A 19,005-nucleotide genomic window follows, 5' to 3' on the forward strand; every position below is an offset into this window, starting at 1 on the left:
TTTCAGCAATCAATTTAACCATATTACAGAATTACGGGAGCCAGAACTGCAAGCTGCTGAGGTTCTCACTTTTAACACAGGTTAAAAATGGAAGTCTTGAAAGCGATAAAGAAAAAGCAGAAAATACATACAGAATCAACATAACGCTATCGTCTTTTGCCAGCTGGCAACAATGAAAAAAGGAAACAAATAGCAGATGGAAAGCAGAGGCTAACTGGCAGCAGCAAAAAGGAGACAGGAACTAACAACAATATAAATTAGATTTTCAAGAGCTCTGCCCTAATTATATTATTCCTGAGGTAACTTTTCAAAACAATTTGATCTAGCTAAAATAGCTCATTGTTTCATATAATCGAACATGATTTTTTAAATGTCCTTTTAGTAAATAAACATATTAATACCTGGAAAGCCCGAAGAAGAGCCATATGGTCACTAAATGTTCCCGCAGTAAATCGTTTTCTACACAGCATGGCTGCACGTTTTTGAGAAGCCTGTGTGGGTAGCACAAAAGGATCCCGATACGCAAGTGTGCAAGCAATTGTCAAAATAGGATCCAAGCACTTCAGAACCACAGCGCAAAGCACCATTTTCCCAAGATGGGGCTCTACAGGTAAGTCAGCCAGATGATAGCCAAGTTCTGTTAAATCTTCCCAGGTGTCCATAGCATCTATGGTCTATTAAAACAAATTATAAGCAATGTTATAGACAGACATGCATAATCTAAAAAATTTTCTGGGCCATAATGAAAGTTCAAATTCAAATTAGTTAAAAATTCAGTCGCACTCCATTTACTCACCTTAAGCATCTGCACAGCATTTCGCACAATTAAAGCAGGAGGCGGCTCTGGAGCTTTCATTAAGAAGTCAGCAATTGGACAATTGATGGGAGCTAGCAATTTTGTATGTAAACAAAGCTCCTATAATATAAAAATATGTTTTTCAGATTATGACTTCATTCATAGTACAATCTTATGTATTTCCACTTAGATGTCAGTGATGGAATAGAGTGTTTATTTTTATCAATTTCTTCTACCCATTGTAGCAACTTAGGTTCTTCTCTGAGGGAGATGGTTGGTTCAAAAATATGATAGGTAAGTAGGTAGGTAGGTAGGTAGGCAGACAGACAAGAAAACTAGTCTGGTTGAAAAAATCTTCCAAAACATTAGACTACAATCTTGCAGCTCACTTCAACATCTATAAATCTTTCATTTATCATACATATATTCTATTTTATTTTTTACTTATCAAATTTCTTTGCCGCTCATCTTGCAGTTCAAGTGACTCTTATGATGTTTCTTAAAAATTAATGCTGGTTACCAGATGATTAAATAAGCCATTGCACAAGCCACAACTGTCTTCTGTCATTCAGGAATAATTAGATAATATAAATTCAAATATTAATTTTTTGGAATGATTACTGAATGCAACAACAACACCGAAATTCCTAGCAAACTCAATTGGTTTTATAAATAAGCATGCCTAGGATTGTCATTCAACTGCATATATTCAGACGTTGTGGGTTCTTCATCACTCGAGGTTTTTAAGAAGAAACTAGACAGCCACTTGTCTAAAATGATATAGGGACTCCTGCTTGAGCAGGGGGCTGGACTAGAAGACCTCCATGGTCCCTTCTGATGGTCTATTCTGATTATTTATTGAAAATATAATATAAAAAGGGAAATCTAAGAGAAATATTAGATTTTTTGACATTCTGAAGCAGAAACTGGCAATGTAACTGCCTACAGAGCCTTACATTTTTTTGATACTTTCTGAAATGCTGAAATCACATAAGTTGTCAGATATTGTCAGGCAAAATTTCAAGCTTTTCATTGTTGAAAATCTGTGAGGTTTCAATAATTTAAAATTTTTATTCTAGGCAAAAATATTTTCCAGTGCAAAAAAAATGTATTACTTGAATCTTTACAATTATTCAAAGCAATGTTGTATAAGTAGGCATGAAAAGAAAACCCACAACAGTGACTATCATCAGATTTTACAATGCATATTAAGAAAACTCTTATTCAAGAGACAAGTGAGCCTGAGATGCAGAATAGCTAATTTATTCAACATCTCATAAAAATCTGGTTCCCATTAAGCATTTAGCACAATTGAAAAGTACTGTTATTTTAATATTCAAAAGTTTTCAAGGATTTCCATGCAAAGCCTCCAAAACAGCTTTCAATATATTTGTTGCATATTTGTTGCAAGTAGCGATCAACCAGAGTTTGTTTAAAGTTTGTTAAACAAGGCACACTCAGTCTTGTAAACATATACATATACTCAGTCTTGTAAACATAGATACATATACAGATATTTTGATAGGCTATCTGAACCTTCATATTTTCTCTTCTCCTCAGGCTATTTCTTGGATCTGGAAACAAATTCTTGAACTTAATTGCTAAAAATATCAGAAAGTAACAGAAACTAAGGTTAATTTGAGCCAAGTCCTCACAGGTGATTCAACAAATCAGAGCTAAAAAATAAACCACGGCTAAACTCAAGCACAGTATTACAAAGGCTTAAAAAGAGAATAAAAATTACCCACTTGTAGAGGCATTCTTAGAAGTTCAGGAGTCTGAAACTCCAACATATTTTGAAATCTTAATCTACTGAAAAGTCGAAAAGAAATTCCAGGTCGACAACGTCCTGCCCTTAGAAGTAAAAAATTATTTAAGCTGAATTATAACATTAAAAAATATATGAATAAATTATCAAAACAGACTAAAAATTCATTCATTAAATTTTCTATCCTAAGTGAAAATTTTCTTCCCACTTTTAATTTTATATATTTGTGAGGGTTTCTTGCTAGGTCTGGAAAAAGATTTCTTTTTTTAATGATGTATCTTAAAATGCTGAACATCTCTATTGCAAGCCTCTAAAAATATTTTTTTATATTTTTATTACCTGCCCTTCCTCTGAACAGCACTTGCTTTAGAAATCCACACCATCTTAAGCATAGTTACACAATTCAGCGCATCAAAGGACTTCTAGAAAGTTAAGGAAAATCTATGTTATAAAATATCAATATTTATTTATTAATTACATCTATACTTCTCCAACATTTGGCAGTTAATGATATAAAAATGAACACTAAATTAGTAATTAAGTCATATAACAATATATCATATATATGATGTATGTGTGTGTGTGTGTTATATAATTATTTTTATTTTACTAAAGTAATGCCGACATAACTTTCTTTAATTAAATTTTCTACAAAATAATTTTAAAATATACATTATATTATAAGATATCCACATTAAAGATAGCATACCTCTTTCATTTTTCCCGAGTCAATCACAAAAACAACATCATTTACTGTGATACTGGTTTCTGCAATATTTGTAGAAAGTATCTGCAGAAACAAAACAACAACTTTGTAACGACAGCCTAATGTTAAAGTGGGAACAATCATTAAATAACTAAAGTCATTTGATACTTGCTATTTTGCGGATGCCTAGAGGAGAAGTCTTAAGAACCTTTTTTTGGTCAGATGTCTGCATATTTGAGTGCAGCATAAATACCTGGAATCTGATAGCAAAAAATCAGAATGGAATACCAAAAATATTGCAGTTCTGAAAGTAAAACAAAAAGCCCTTCAAAATAAAAATATATAAACTTTTACCTATGAGCATTATCTGCAAATCTTTTGTCATCAAAGAGTATGCGATCTCTCAATCCAACTATCTCATCATATCCAGGAAGAAAAATTAAAACTGCACCTGTAAAACAAAGTTCAAATGCTATAGAAAGATGAGCCTAAGCAATTCTAATTATTGCTGCACTCAAATTTCTCACAATTAATAAAATAGCTTCAGAACTCTGTGGAATTATGTATATAGTCTTTAGTTTGAGAATTCAAACACTTCTTAAAGGGTTTTTCTATTATCAGCTAGTTCAAATCATCCCTGAATGTGAATGTGCTTCAACAGAAATAAAAGCAAGCCAAGCCTTATGCTCTCTTGCCTATGTAACTGAATGTGAAACAGATCTCAATTTCATTTATATGCATTTAGGCCTTGCTCATAATTCATTATAAAATTGCAAGAAAAAAGTGACAACAGGTCTGTCAATCTCTGTCTCTGTATATATGCTGGCCTTGGGATACACACTGGAGTATAATATAAGTAATCCATCCTTCAGTGACTCAGGTCTTTCATACTTTTTAATGTTAGGATTGTATTTTTTTTAAATTTCTAGTCATACTGAGCGATTAGGATTGAGCAAAAATCAACAAACAAATATAGCCTTGATATGAAATAATGAATGAAATAATGTATTAAAGTGGGATATACATAAATGGACATTACCTGCATCACAGCTATGGCAGATGTTGTACAGTAGGTGCATTATCAGGTCAAGATCTACCTTTTCATCATCAAAACTGTAGTGATAAGCTTTCAGGAGTTCTCGATCTTCTATATTCATTTCACCAGCATTAGCATGGACCAAGGAACTTTCATCTAGATTACCAGACTCTAATGAGGCACTGAAATATATAGCAGAGATAAATAAGGTAACACTGATGAAATAGGTGTTAAACCTGAAAATAAAAAACCAAAAGTACCAACATGATTTTTTTTTCAATTTTACAAATATTTGGAAACCACAAAGAAATCTTTTTAAGAATATAAGGGCATTGACTCAACAAAGACATTAGTTAATCCAAGGATTTTTGTCTTTTCCCCTTTCACTCTCAAAGTCCTAAAGAGCCAGTGTTCATAGTAATTCTATCTTGGTTAATAATCCACTGAATTTACCTCAACAGGAATAGGTTCATAAAATTAATTTCAATTAATCCATACTCTTACTCACATGCTTTATTTGTTCAATTTACTCAATGAAAACCTTGAAAAACTAATCTCCTAGAATAGAGGTCCCCAAACTTTTGGGAACCAGGGACTGGTTCTGTGGAGAGATTTTTCTGCGGACTGGAGGGGACATGGTTTTGTGTGCTGCCTGCATCCCAAGGATGGGGCTTTGCTTGTTTGTGCAGACCTGGTATGGTCCATGGACCTGGGGTTGGGGACCCCTGTCCTAGAAAGCAATACAGTTAACACTTTCAATATCAACTATCAATGTATTTACTCTAGTGGCAAGGGGGTTAAGCTTTTATTTATTAATTAGACTTACAGTTGCAAGAAAAGGTATGTGAACCCTTTGGGATTACGTGGAGTTTTGCATGAATTGGCAATAAAATGTGCTCTAAACGTCATGCAAGTCACAACAATAGAAAAACACAGTCTGCTTAAAATAATACTACACAAACATTAGCTGTTGTCATGTTTTAATTGAACATACGATGGAAACATTCACAGTGCAGGGTGGAAAAGGTATGTGAATCTTTGGACTTAATAACTGGTTGACCCTCCTTTGGCAGCAATAACCTCAACCAAACGTTTCCTGTAGTTGCAGATCAGACCTGCACAATGATCTGGAGTAATTTTGGACCACTCCTCTTCACAAAACTGTTCAGTGTAGCAATATTCTTGGGATGTCTGGTGTGAATCGCTCTCTTAAGGTCATGCCACAGCATTTCAATCGGGTTGAGGTCAGGACTCTGACTGGGCCACTCCAGAAGGCGTATTCTGTTCTGTTGAAGCCATTGTTTTGTTGAATTACTTGTATGCTTTGGGTCATTGTCCTGTTGCATCACCCATCCTCTGCGGAGCTTCAGTTAGCAGACAGATGGTCATACGTTTTCCTGCAAAATGTCCTGATAAACTCTGGAATTCATTTTCCCATCAATGACGACAATCCGTCCAGGCCCTGAGGCAGCAAAGCAGCCCCAAACCATGATGCTCCCTCCGCCATGTTTTACAGTGGGGATGAGGTTTTGATGTTGGTGTGCTGTGCCTTTTTTTCTCCATATAGTGTTGTGTGTTTTTCCCAAACAACTCAATTTTGGTTTCATCTGTCCACAGTATATTTTGCCAGTAGTGCTGTGGAACATCCAGGTGCTCTTTTGCAAACTTCAAACGTGCTGCAATACTTTTGGGGGACAGCAATGACTTCCTCCGTGGTGTCCTCCCATGTACTCCATTCTTGTTTAATGTTTTCCTTATTGTAGATGTGTCAACAAAAATGTTAGCATGTGCCAGAGAGTTCTGTAGGTCTTTAGCTGACACTCTAGGATTCTTCTTTACCTCATTAAGCATTATGCGCTGTGCTCTTGCAGTCATTTTTACAGGACGACCACGCTTAGAGAGTAGCAACAGTGGTAAACTTTCTCCATTTGTAGACAGTCTGTCTTACCGTGGACACATGAACATCAAGGCTTTTGGAGATACTTTTGTAACCCTTTCCAGCTTCATGCAAGTCAACAATTCTTGATCGTAGGTCTTCTGAGAGCTCTTTTCTGCGAGGCATGGTTCACATCAGACAGTGCTTCTTGAGACCAGTAAACCCAAAACAGGTGTGTGTTTTTAAAGGGCAGGACAGCTGTCAGCAACACATCCAATATCATCACACTGATTGGAGTCAAGGTTGGCTCACTCCTGGCTCCAATTAGCTCTTGGAGAAGTCATTAGGCTAGGGGTTCACATACTTTTTCCACCCTGCACTGTGAATGTTTCCATCTTATGTTCAATTAAAACATGACAACAGCTAATGTTTGTGTAGTATTATTTTAAGCAGACTGTGTTTTTCTATTGTTGTGACTTACATGACGTTTAGAGCACATTTTATGGCCAATTCATGCAAAACTCCACATAATCCCAAAGGGTTCACATACTTTTTCTTGCAACTGTATATGCCCCCCCCATCTTGCCTCTTCCAAGTTCCTAATGATTTCTATAGCTCAAAGATGACAATACAGAATTGAACAACTAACTCAGAATGTTCTGATAGAACAACTCATATGGTCTGTTCTGCATGTGAAATAATATATGACCACCACTCTGGATATATTTAATAGAGGTCAACATTAAAAAATATGTTTTATATTAAATTACCTCATTGTTTAAACTTCTTTCCATATTGTGTTATAATTGCTGTTCAATAATGTTCTAGTTCATCCTATTTCATATCTTTCAAATACAGGCTAACTTACAGAAACAAATCATTTGCTAATTTTGCAAGGACCATTAATGCCTTGTTTTAGAGGTAGCTTGGCTTTAACCCTGGAATTAACATATACATCAAGAAGAAAATAAACTGCGAAGTGCAGTGTGTGTAATAAAAATAGATTGGGGAATGGTCCTAAAAGTATTTAATACTTTTATTAAACATTAAGAGTTTTTCCAAGTATCATTAAGTAACTCTTTTTCCTATTTCAATTTTATCATGAAATTTCCTACTTGAAAAAGCTTAATCTGCTTCAAGAAATACAGATAGTCCTCGACTTACAACCATCGGTTAGTGACTGTTTGAAGTTACAATGGCTTTAGAAAAAAGTGACTTATGGCCAGTTTTCACACTTATGGCTATTGTAACATCTCCATGGTTATGTGATCAAAATTTGGGCGCTTAGCAACTGACATGTATTTATGACAGTTGCACTGGCCCAGGGTCATGCAATCAACATTTGTAATTTTCCCAGACGGCTTCTGATAAGCAGAGTCAATGGGGGAAGCTAGAGTTGCTTAACGACCACATGACTCACTTAATAACTGCAGTTATTTGTTTAATAACCATGGCAAAAAAGGTCATAAAAGGGGCTCACTCACTTATCAACTGCTTGCTTAGCAATGGAAATTTTGGGCTTGACTGTGATTGTAACTTGAGGACTAACTGTATTCCAAAGGCCTGGACAGATTTATGTTCAGTAAAAGATCTCCCCAAATCAGATATCAAAAGCATCCTAATCGTGAAAAAGATTTTGACAGATTTCTGTAGTGCATTTCAGTAACAGAAAATACATTACCAATAGGATTCCAGCAGGTCAATTACTTCTGTCTGCCCAAAGTGTTTAGCCCAATCCAAAGCTGTCCTGTAAAAGTATTTGATAAAATGTTTGGTTTATGCACAACAATGGAATGTTCCCAATATTCTCTAGTTATATTCATTATGCAATAGGTCTATGAATGCTTCACAGTGACATGTAAACCATGCAGATAGCAGCAAACAGCTTAGAAAACAGCTATATAAGCCTAGAAAAAACACGACTGCTTTAATAGTTGCAAGAAATGTGCTTTCTACATGCTCCTTTGTACTGCAAAACATTTATTTTGAAGAATTTGAACAAGTCTGATCTGTAATCTTGTTTTATTATTCTATTATTTAATGAGCCACTTAATGATAGGAAAAGAGCTTTTTAACAATATTTGAACTCTAAGGTTGCATCTTTAACTACTGCAAAGTACTTAGGATCTCTTGCTACTACAACAAGTAATCTATAGTATATGAAATTACTTTTCTCTGTTGTCATATGTTTAATTATTTGCAGGACTGCTTATCTACAGCTATTTCTACCAGCCTCACAAGGTTGCACTGAATGGGGATATTCCAGATCCCCCCACTGACGTTTTGCTATCTAATGGGATGTAGAAGATGCATCTTCTTTATTATTGTACCTGCCCTTTGGAATGAGCTCCTCTCCCACACTCCATCCCCACAAGGATTCTATCAACCATTCATAGAACCAAGAAGACCTGGCTTTTCTCCTGTGTATTGGTCAAGATAATAACTGAGCTCAGTTTGCTTGTTATTCCCAGCCTTGGCTATATAATATGTATCATTTGTGGTTGGTAAAGAAACAAGCAGTTAAGAAATATGCCGCACAGTAGCACTTGGTAGGACTGCTATGACAGCTTTGGAAAAGATATTTGTATGCAATGATGTTTGCAGTGACTATACCTACAAGATCAGAATAGTGCAAGTAATGGTATTTCCTGTGATACTCTATTAAGCTGGTGTTTGAAGAAGCAGGTTAGGAAGTGAAATTGATGTTTTTGAGTTCTGGTACTGAAAAAAAACCTCCCAAGAATACTATGCATAGCCAAGAAAATAAACAAGTAGATCACTGAACAAATTAACACAATTCTTGTTCAAGAAACAAATGTCTAGGCTCATATTTTCCTCCTTCAGATACATTATTCAAAGATCTAGCTCTCTAGAGAAAGCTCTAGTGTTAGAAAAGATGGAAGGAAAAAGAAGAAAAGGATGACCAGTACCAACTGGGTAGACTTAATTACAATGGCAATGGATATACCATTCAAAGACCAAGTCAGGTACAAATTAGCACGGAAAATACATCATACATTTATTTATTTATTTATTTATTAGTTTTTATAAACCGCCCTTCTCCCGAGGGACTCGGGGCGGTGTACAGAGTAAGGTAGGTACCGTATATACTTGAGTATAAGCCGACTCAAATATAAGCCGAGACCCCTAATTTTACCCCCAAAAATTGGAAAAAGTTAGTGACTTGAGTATAAGCCGAGGCTGGGAAATGCAGCAGCTCACCACCAAACCACACCAAACTCACGGAGCTCACGGAGCTCAGCTCGACACGTCTGCCATCTTAGTTGAGCCTGTTAACAGACTTCATCAGTTCCAAAATCAAGATCACACCGGCAAGCTTTGTCAGTTGTCACTCGCGGCAGTACAAATACACTAGTACGGAAAGCTGGCATTCACTTTCGGGGGGAGGAAAAAAAAAACACAACAACACCGCACGCTTTAAAAGATTGGAGTTTTGCAGCCTTTTTTCTCGGGCCCGTCCGCCACCTTTAACTTAAGGCTGCGCTCTCGATTTCCTGGTGTGTGTGTGTGTGTGTGTGTGTGTGTGTCAGACCCACGGGAATGGCTGGTAGGGAAGCGGCATTCCGGCATTCCCCCCCTTCCTGTGTGTCGAGCCCACGGGGCTTGACACACAGAGAAACGCAAATGCCGGACTGCCGCCACCTTTACTAGCCATTCCTGCGGGTGTGACACACACACACACACGCACGAGGGGGAGAAACAACGCTGGACTGCCGCCACCTCTGCCAGCCCTGCAAGCCTCTGCCGCCCCGGCGTTGGTGGTCGAGCTCTTCGGAGCCGGCAGAGAATCTCCCGCAGGAGGAGGTCGCGGCTTTCTCTCTTGCTTCGGACTGCAAGGATTTAAACTCCAGGAACAAATCCCGATGGAAGTTTTTTTTTAAAAAAATACTCCTCCGGGTCGGACAGGGGACCCAGGCTGAGGTCTAGGGGTAGTGGGGGGGGCTCGCAGACATAGATGGGCTCAAGTGGAAGCCAAGCAGCCCTCCCGAACCTGGGCTTCTGGACGGAGCAGCCGGTGGTGCGTTTCAAAAAGCAGAAAAGTTGGATTTTGAACTTTTCAGCAGCGCATCTGCACCCGCTGCTTTTATGACCGACCTGCCGTTTCCCCCCCCTCCCGGTCCTTTCCCCCGTCCAAGCGGACGCTCCAGGCTCTTTGGGGGGGACGGGCAGGCGGGGGGGGAAGGAAGCGTGCCGAGGCGCCGCTCACCTGCGATCGGCGAGTGCGCTGGACTCGGCTGCGTGTCCGGCGGAGGGTTCAGATCATTCCGGGCCAGAGCGGCTTGGCGGGCGGGGCCGTTGGGCAGGCGGCGTGGTGCAGCGGGGGAGTCAGGGCAGCTCTGCCATGGAGCAGCTGGGGTGGGTGGGTGGGGGGAGGAGGAGGAGGAGGAGGAGGCGGAGAGGAGCGAGCGAACGAAAGACAGAGCTTCCGGTGGCTACCGCTGCTGAATATTGCAATGAGCCGCCGTCTCCCTATGACCGCTGGCGAGGGGATTTCATCAGAGCACGCAATCGGGGCTCCCCCTCGTGGGTGCGTGTGTGTGTCAGACCCACGGGAATGGCTGGTAGGGAAGCGGCATTCCGGCATTCCCCCCCCTTCCTGTGTGTCGAGCCCACGGGGCTTGACACACAGAGAAACGCAAATGCCGGACTGCCGCCACCTTTACTAGCCATTCCTGCGGGTCTGACACATACACACACACACACACACACACACACACACACGCACGCACGCACGAAGGGGAGAAACAACGCTGGACTGCCGCCACCTCTGCCAGCCCTGCAAACCTCTGCCGCCCCGGCGTTGGTGGTCGAGCTCTTCGGAGCCGGCAGAGAATCTCCCGCAGGAGGAGGTCGCGGCTTTCTCTCTTGCTTCGGACTGCAAGGATTTAAACTCCAGGAACAAATCCCGATGGAAGTTTTTTTTAAAAAAAATACTCCTCCGGGTCGGACAGGGGACCCAGGCTGAGGTCTAGGGGTAGTGGGGGGGGGCTCGCAGACATAGATGGGCTCAAGTGGAAGCCAAGCAGCCCTCCCGAACCTGGGCTTCTGGACGGAGCAGCCGGTGGTGCGTTTCAAAAAGCAGAAAAGTTGGATTTTGAACTTTTCAGCAGCGCATCTGCACCCGCTGCTTTTATGACTGACCTGCCGTTTCCCCCCCCTCCCGGTCCTTTCCCCTGTCCAAGCGGACGCTCCAGGCTCTTTGGGGGGGACGGGCAGGCGGGGGGGAAGGAAGCGTGCCGAGGCGCCGCTCACCTGCGATCGGCGAGTGCGCTGGACTCGGCTGCGTGTCCGGCGGAGGGTTCAGATCATTCCGGGCCAGAGCGGCTTGGCGGGCGGGGCCGTTGGGCAGGCGGCGTGGTGCAGCGGGGGAGTCAGGGCAGCTTTGCCATGGAGCAGCTGGGGTGGGTGGGTGGGGGGAGGAGGAGGAGGAGGAGGAGGCGGAGAGGAGCGAGCGGATGAAAGACGGAGCCTCCCGTGGCTACCGCTGCTGAATATTGCAATGAGCCGCCCTCTCCCTATGACCGCCGGCGAGGGGATTTCATCAGAGCACGCAATCGGGGCTCCCCGCCCCTCGGTCCTGCCCAGATGCAGCAGCAGCAGCAAGACCACCCCCCCCCCACACACACACACCTCCGGTCTACCTTACGGCCCGGTGACTTGACCCCGGGGATAGATCGGAAAGAAGGCAACAGACCTTCCTGCCCCTTCGCTGAGAAGGAGCTCCAGCAATGAGAAGAGCCAAGGGGTGGGGCACCGTGGAGAGGTTAGTGGGTGGTGGTGGTGGCGGCTCTTAGATACCGCGTAGACGCAGGGGTCTTCAAACTTGGCCCTTTGATGACTGGTGGACTTCCTGGAGAAGGAAAAATGCCTGCAGAAGGAAAAATCGGCCGCAGCCTCGGGGTAGGCTTCTCCGGGGGCGCCGCCGCGATTCTGCAGGTCTGTTGCCTTCTTTCCGATCTATACCCGGGGTCAAGTCACCGGGCCGTAAGGTAGACCGGAGGTGTGTGTGTGTGTGGGGGGGTGGTCTTGCTGCTGCTGCTGCATCTGGGCAGGACCGAGGGGCGGGGAGCCCCGATTGCGTGCTCTGATGAAATCCCCTCGCCGGCGGTCATAGGGAGAGGGCGGCTCATTGCAATATTCAGCAGCGGTAGCCACGGGAGGCTCCGTCTTTCATCCGCTCGCTCCTCTCCGCCTCCTCCTCCTCCTCCTCCTCCTCCCCCCACCCACCCACCCCAGCTGCTCCATGGCAGAGCTGCCCTGACTCCCCCGCTGCACCACGCCGCCTGCCCAACGGCCCCGCCCGCCAAGCCGCTCTGGCCCGGAATGATCTGAACCCTCCGCTGGACACGCAGCCGAGTCCAGCGCACTCGCCGATCGCAGGTGAGCGGCGCCTCGGCACGCTTCCTTCCCCCCCCGCCTGCCCGTCCCCCCCCCAAAGAGCCTGGAGCGTCCGCTTGGACAGGGGAAAGGACCGGGAGGGGGGGGAAACGGCAGGTCGGTCATAAAAGCAGCGGGTGCAGATGCGCTGCTGAAAAGTTCAAAATCCAACTTTTCTGCTTTTTGAAACGCACCACCGGCTGCTCCGTCCAGAAGCCCAGGTTCGGGAGGGCTGCTTGGCTTCCACTTGAGCCCATCTATGTCTGCGAGCCCCCCCCCCACTACCCCTAGACCTCAGCCTGGGTCCCCTGTCCGACCCGGAGGAGTATTTTTTTTAAAAAAAACTTCCATCGGGATTTGTTCCTGGAGTTTAAATCCTTGCAGTCCGAAGCAAGAGAGAAAGCCGCGACCTCCTCCTGCGGGAGATTCTCTGCCGGCTCCGAAGAGCTCGACCACCAACGCCGGGGCGGCAGAGGCTTGCAGGGCTGGCAGAGGTGGCGGCAGTCCAGCGTTGTTTCTCCCCTTCGTGCGTGCGTGTGTGTGTGTGTGTGTGTGTGTGTGTGTGTGTGTCAGACCCGCAGGAATGGCTAGTAAAGGTGGCGGCAGTCCGGCATTTGCGTTTCTCTGTGTGTCAAGCCCCGTGGGCTCGACACACAGGAAGGGGGGGGAATGCCGGAATGCCGCTTCCCTACCAGCCATTCCCGTGGGTCTGACACACACACGCACCCACGAGGGGGAGAAACAACGCTGGACTGCCGCCAGCTCTGCAAGGCTCTGCCGCTCCCTTCTCTCAGCAGCCTGTTCCGAACGAAGGGACAGTTCTTTTTTTTTGTTGACTTGAGTATAAGCCGAAGTGGAGTTTTTCAGCCCAAAAAGTGGGCTGAAAAATTCGGCTTATACTCAAGTATATACGGTATACAGATTGAACAATAGTGAAAAACAATAGTAAAAACAAACTGGGACCCCAATTAGAGCTATCAGGCCAGGCCGGACTGCTGGAACAGGTAAGTTTTTAAGTCGCGCCGGAAGGTGCCGAGGTCGGGGGCCATCCGGATTTCGGTTGGCAAGCAGTTCCAGAGGGCTGGCGCACCCACTGAGAATGCCCTCCCCCTGGGGGCCACCAGCCGACATTCCTTGAGCGGTGGCACCCTGAGGAGGCCCTCTCTGTGGGAGCGCACAGGACGGTGGGGTGTCTGTCTCACTAAGATCAATACTGACTTGATAATACATAATCAAATAATAAACACAATGAAGGTGAGAGAGAGATATGAAAATTGCTTTTTTTAAAAAAAAAAGTTGTGGTTAGTTTTAATATATCTTTCAATAAGCTAGAACCAATATTATCCTTTTTTCCTTCTTGCCTTGTTCCAATGCATTCAGGCTTTCAACTTCAAAATAACTGATACCGTGCATTTTAAATTAAATCATAGTATCAGAATATTAGAAAAATAGCCTTCCTTTATACACTTAGTCCTCGAGTTATGAGTGTAATGGAGCCTGCCCATTCCACTCGTAAATCAAAAACCTGTAGAGTAAATCTTGTTCCTTTAGCGAGATCACTCTCTTCCTCGTTAAAATGCACATGGCTCGTTAAGTAAACATGAGGTATCTTAAAGTGGGGGAGGCCATGGAGAGCCTAGTGATGGTACAGGCCCCCAAGGCCTCCCCGACCTACTAAGATACCTCATGCTTCCCCCTCTTCCTGCTGCGCGGGACTCACCTGGAAAAGGTCTGACTCCTCTCTGCTGCAGTTCTTGCTGCTGCAACGATCTAAGGCCAGGGGACGTGTCCAGTCGCCCACAGCCCAATCCTGGCTCCGGAGACTTGGAAAAGACCTCCGGAGGCCGGATCTATGGCTGCAGAGCAATTTCACAGCCCCCTGCGGCCAATCCGGTCTCCTGAGGCCTGAAAAAGACCTTTGAGGCCCGGATCTATGGCCGTGGAGCGATTTTGCGGGGGCCCCCCTGCGGCCCAATCCGGTCTCCAGAGGCCTTTTCCAAGCCTCCAGAGACTGGAACAGGCTGCTGGTGTGGCACAAAATTGCTCCGCTGGCATAGATCCAGGCAGCAGAGGTCTTTTCCAGGCCTCCAGAGCCTGGATCGAGCCGCGGGGCCCCCCGCAAAATTGCTCCATGGCCATAGATCTGGGCTCCGGAGGTCTTTTCCAGGCCCCTAGAGCCCAGAATGGGCCACTAGGGGGCGTAAAATTGCTCCACAACCATGGATCCGGGCTCCGGAAGCTTGGAAAAGGCCTCCAGAGCCCAGATCAGGCCACGGGGGGGGGCCAAAATCACTCCGTGGGCATAGATCCAAGCGCCAGATGTGGTACAAATTCATATATAGAGGATTACATATAGAATTATAATTCAAGTATGGTTTCCAAGATGAGCTATATTCTGTGGCAGGTTTATTTCTGAGTTATTTTTTTTCATTGTTGGATACCACATATTAAAGCATGATCAGTAACAGAAATATTCATCAAGAACTAGAATTAAGCTCTTTCCTCCCTCCCCCAGTCTTAAATCACATATATTCCCTAGAGAAAAACAATGAAAAAAATGGCATTTTTACCAGCCATTGGATGATTTGGTATGGATATTTGCTCCCATACCAATCAGCTGTTCTACTTGATTCAAGAAACCTCTTCCAGAAGCTACCATTAATGTTGTTGCACTTGTCTCACTATGCCTGTAATCAACTAGGGAAAGGGCGAGAAAAGATGGGAAATAAGTTTTAGAAATATTATTTATGAACTGCTCAAACTTTAAACTATTATTCCAATATTGTCAAAATATTCTGTTATTGTTACAAAGCACAAAGCATTAAAATTTGAATTGCCTAAGTATTAATTATTTTGCTGTTATGTACAATTCTATAAACGTTTACTAGTCAGCTTGTTCAAGACCAAGCTTCATTGTTTGAGAAAATTCAGACACTGGAAAAAATGGTGATGATCCATGAGTCGCGTAACTGATTTATTCAGGAATCATTCATCCTTTCAAAATTATTATTCAGACTTCTAAGAAACCAAACCTGGCTTATTATTCTGTCAAATGGCATGGCCATTTATGATACGGTATCTCAGTCCAGTTGCCTCGTGAAAAAGCATCTTTGGGAATCTCAGTACGTCATTCAGTAAAAAAAAGTTAACTACTGTGAACTTACCACTGACATTTTCAGTTAAAATAAGATGGAACACTTGTGCAAAAGCATCAATGTCCTTATGTAGCCAAATATCAGAAAGACAAGCATCCATTTCTTTAATTAACCAAGGTTCAAGACAATTAACATCTTTTTCAGCCTGCAAATGAAAACACATTTTATTGTCACTTGGAAACGCTTGAAAAACTTTTTAAAAAATGATTTCATTATATGACCTGAAACTGGCAAAAAGTTTAAAAATTTCAACTTTTAAATAGCACTTCTATCTAAACCTTACAACTTTAACGCTATTTATTTATTATTAAACTTATATGCCGCCCAACTCTCCATATGCCACAGCTCTAAGTGGTTTAGATAAAGGTAAAGGTTCCCCGGCATGTGCGTGCTAGTCGTTTCCGACTCTAGGGGCCAGTGCTCATCTCCGTTTCAAAGCCGAAGAGCCAGCGCTTGTCCGAGGACGTCTCCGTGGTCATGTGGCCGCATGACTAGACGCCAAAGGCGCACGGAATGCTGTTACCTTCCCACCGTAGTGGTCCCTATTTTTCTACTTGCATTTTTACGTGCTTTCGAACTGCTAGGTTGGCAGAAGCTGGGACGAGTAACAGGCGCTCACTCTGTTACGCGGCACTCGGGATTCGACCCGCCAAACTGCCGACCTTCTGATCGACCAGCCCAGCGTCCTAACCCACTGAGCCACCACGTCCCTCTTCTAAGTGGTTTACAATCATTCAATTAAAATACAATATAACACATTAAAATTATAAGTAGGGATCTTACATTTAAAATTTAAATTTCACTTAAAATAAAATTGACTGGGATACAGAGGGAAGGAGCAAAATGCATTGGGGGGGGAGGTGGGATGTTATCTAATCCATTAGTCACCTCCAAAATGCCACATCCCCATTGGGGCCAAGACCACTTTTGGAAGGCAAAAAGGTGAACATAGATTTCACCTGGGAGAACACAATGTTCCAGTAGATGTGAGCCGTATCTGAAAAGGCTCTTGTTCTGGACCCCACCAGCCAAAATTAGTGTATTATGTTATTACGGTAAAATTGGGAGAAATTCATGCACTTGATTCTGCCAATATAATCTGCTTCCTCGTTTATATATATCAAATTCAATTTTACATGATACAAAGTAAATAATGCATGAACTCAATTAAAAGAATGAAAAAATCATGAAAAGGTTATGCAAAACTTGTAAAGCACAAAATAATACAATGTGGAAGTTATAGCAAGTTTGGACTTCCATTGTCTTCTAATTTTTTTGTAGAGTTGGACATGCATATGAAGGTATTTGTGAAAAAGATATATCAACCAGAACTTGATGTTCACTGGCACAGCCTGAGCTTATAACCATAATCATTCCTATCCAATATAAAATCTAATATATTGAAGATCTTAGAGTAGTGCATACCAATTGACTGAAGACAGTGTCACCCCCGTCATCCAGCAGTTCATATTCTTCAGCTACATTTGGTACTGCCCTCTGTCGTTGCAATTCAGGTTTGCTATTATCTTGCGCAGAATACCATTCAGTCAAAGTTGTCTGCTGTTTTTCTTCTAGGTAGCATATTTATGTTTTACATAAAGAAAAAAGTCAAGATTAGATCCATAGCTTTTGCTATGTTAGGATTTTTCCACTGTATTTTACAGCATCGTCCCTTCCCATTTTGCAATCAATTAAAACATTAATTTTCCAACCACTGCAAAACTAAATACCCACCTCGCTGTTTTTCCTTCTTGTATTTGATCATCTCTTTATTTGTATACCCTGTACTTCTTAATATGTCTTCCAAAAACATTTCCTTTACTTCAAAGGGTCTTCCTGGAACTGAAAACGTAAAGATTATTATAAATTCCGAGTTCATTCTGAACAATTAGGAATTGTAACAAACACACGTGTTTTTAGAGAACACATAAGTTATCTTTTTAAAATAGTTTTATTGCAAGTTTTTAAAACAAGAATAAAAATTAATATAAAAGAAAAAGGAGAAAAGAAAAAGGAAGAAATAAAAGACAAAGTTAAAGTGCAAAAAGAAAAGTAGAAGAAAAATAGAAAAGACAAATATAAAGATTTGGCTTCTGATCTTCTTTACAGCAGTTGTTAAATACAACTGTTGATTTACCTCCTTCTTTCTTACATAGATTATAGAAAGAAGACTCTCTTCTTTCTATAATCTATCCTATCTAATCATCAGAATCATAGACCAATAAGTCTACTTTTTTTGTTTTATGTAAAAAGTCCATTAGGGATTTCCAGTCAGCAATAAACATAGATATTGCATTTTCTCTAATCAAAGAGGTTAATTTGGCCATTTCAGCAAGTTCTATCATCTTCATCAAACCATTCCTCCATTGTAGGTATTGCCAAATCTTTCTATCTTTATGCATATAATAATCTTGTTGTGGTTATCATATATAAAAACAAAGTTCCATTACTTTTTTCCAACAGTCCCAAGAAGTAGTCCCGGTTTTCATTTGTATATTAATCTTTAAAATCTTCTGATTGGTGTATGCATTTGAACCTAAAATCTTCTAGCTTTTTTGCATATTCATGAAGCACAATAAAATGACCAAGTGAAGCAGACTTCAATGATAATATTAATAACTAAGCAAAGGATATATCATATTATACTGATTTGATTAGTTAGCTATTAGTACAGAGGTGAACTTTAGTAGGTATCCCTATTGCTGCAACACTTGTTAATATGCCTTTCTGTATTGTTTGCTTTGTCATTCTCAATGAGCTAAGCAATAATATATAGGTAATGATAATATGCTTTACTTAAGTATCTATTGATCTTCACTTAATAATTTTAATAGGCTTTAATTGCATACATCTGGTTAGCTGCAGTTTAGTTTAGTTGCATGTATCTGTTCAATTTAATTGCATAAACCTGCACCTGATTTCTGGGACTCTGGGTCCAGTACCCACAAAATCGTTTTAAGACTCTCCTAATGATTCTTCTTGCCTTTGTGAAATGCAACCCCCTCATGCCAGCACATAGATAATGCAAATCATAGTACAATCAATCATCAATAAATCCTCTGTTGGCACATTTTCAATAGCCAGTCATTTCACTTGCAGTATTTTTTTCCTTCCAAATTTTCTCATAGACTGGAATACCACTTGCAGAACTACAAACTCTTCATATTTTTCCTTCCTAAAATTTCAAATTCTGAGGTGAGGTCATTCATACCAACTATTCTTGGTAATAACATTTGTCATATTTATGAACAAGAAATCAGTAGGCTTGA

The 19,005-nt window shown here is 42.0% G+C and overlaps 1 protein-coding gene across 2 annotated transcripts in view; it reads right to left on the reverse strand.

Moving 5' to 3' along the window:
* YTHDC2 (YTH N6-methyladenosine RNA binding protein C2) overlaps positions 1-19,005 on the reverse strand; it is a 46,600-nt gene that overhangs the window by 17,536 nt on the left and 10,059 nt on the right. For both annotated transcript variants that reach the window (XM_083355895.1, XM_083355896.1), the window contains exons 8-20: positions 17,471-17,578; positions 17,162-17,307; positions 15,746-15,881; positions 15,152-15,278; positions 7,864-7,929; positions 4,310-4,488; positions 3,625-3,721; positions 3,443-3,530; positions 3,274-3,354; positions 2,904-2,986; positions 2,545-2,650; positions 797-916; positions 402-674 (exon numbers count right to left, since the gene is read on the reverse strand). In XM_083355895.1, coding sequence (XP_083212021.1) covers positions 402-674; positions 797-916; positions 2,545-2,650; positions 2,904-2,986; positions 3,274-3,354; positions 3,443-3,530; positions 3,625-3,721; positions 4,310-4,488; positions 7,864-7,929; positions 15,152-15,278; positions 15,746-15,881; positions 17,162-17,307; positions 17,471-17,578 — 1,610 coding nt within the window. The remainder of the gene's footprint in view (positions 1-401; positions 675-796; positions 917-2,544; positions 2,651-2,903; positions 2,987-3,273; positions 3,355-3,442; positions 3,531-3,624; positions 3,722-4,309; positions 4,489-7,863; positions 7,930-15,151; positions 15,279-15,745; positions 15,882-17,161; positions 17,308-17,470; positions 17,579-19,005) is intronic.

The sequence above is a fragment of the Vipera ursinii genome, assembly GCF_947247035.1.
Source record: "Vipera ursinii genome assembly, chromosome: 2".
Classification (NCBI taxonomy): Eukaryota; Metazoa; Chordata; class Lepidosauria; order Squamata; family Viperidae; genus Vipera; species Vipera ursinii.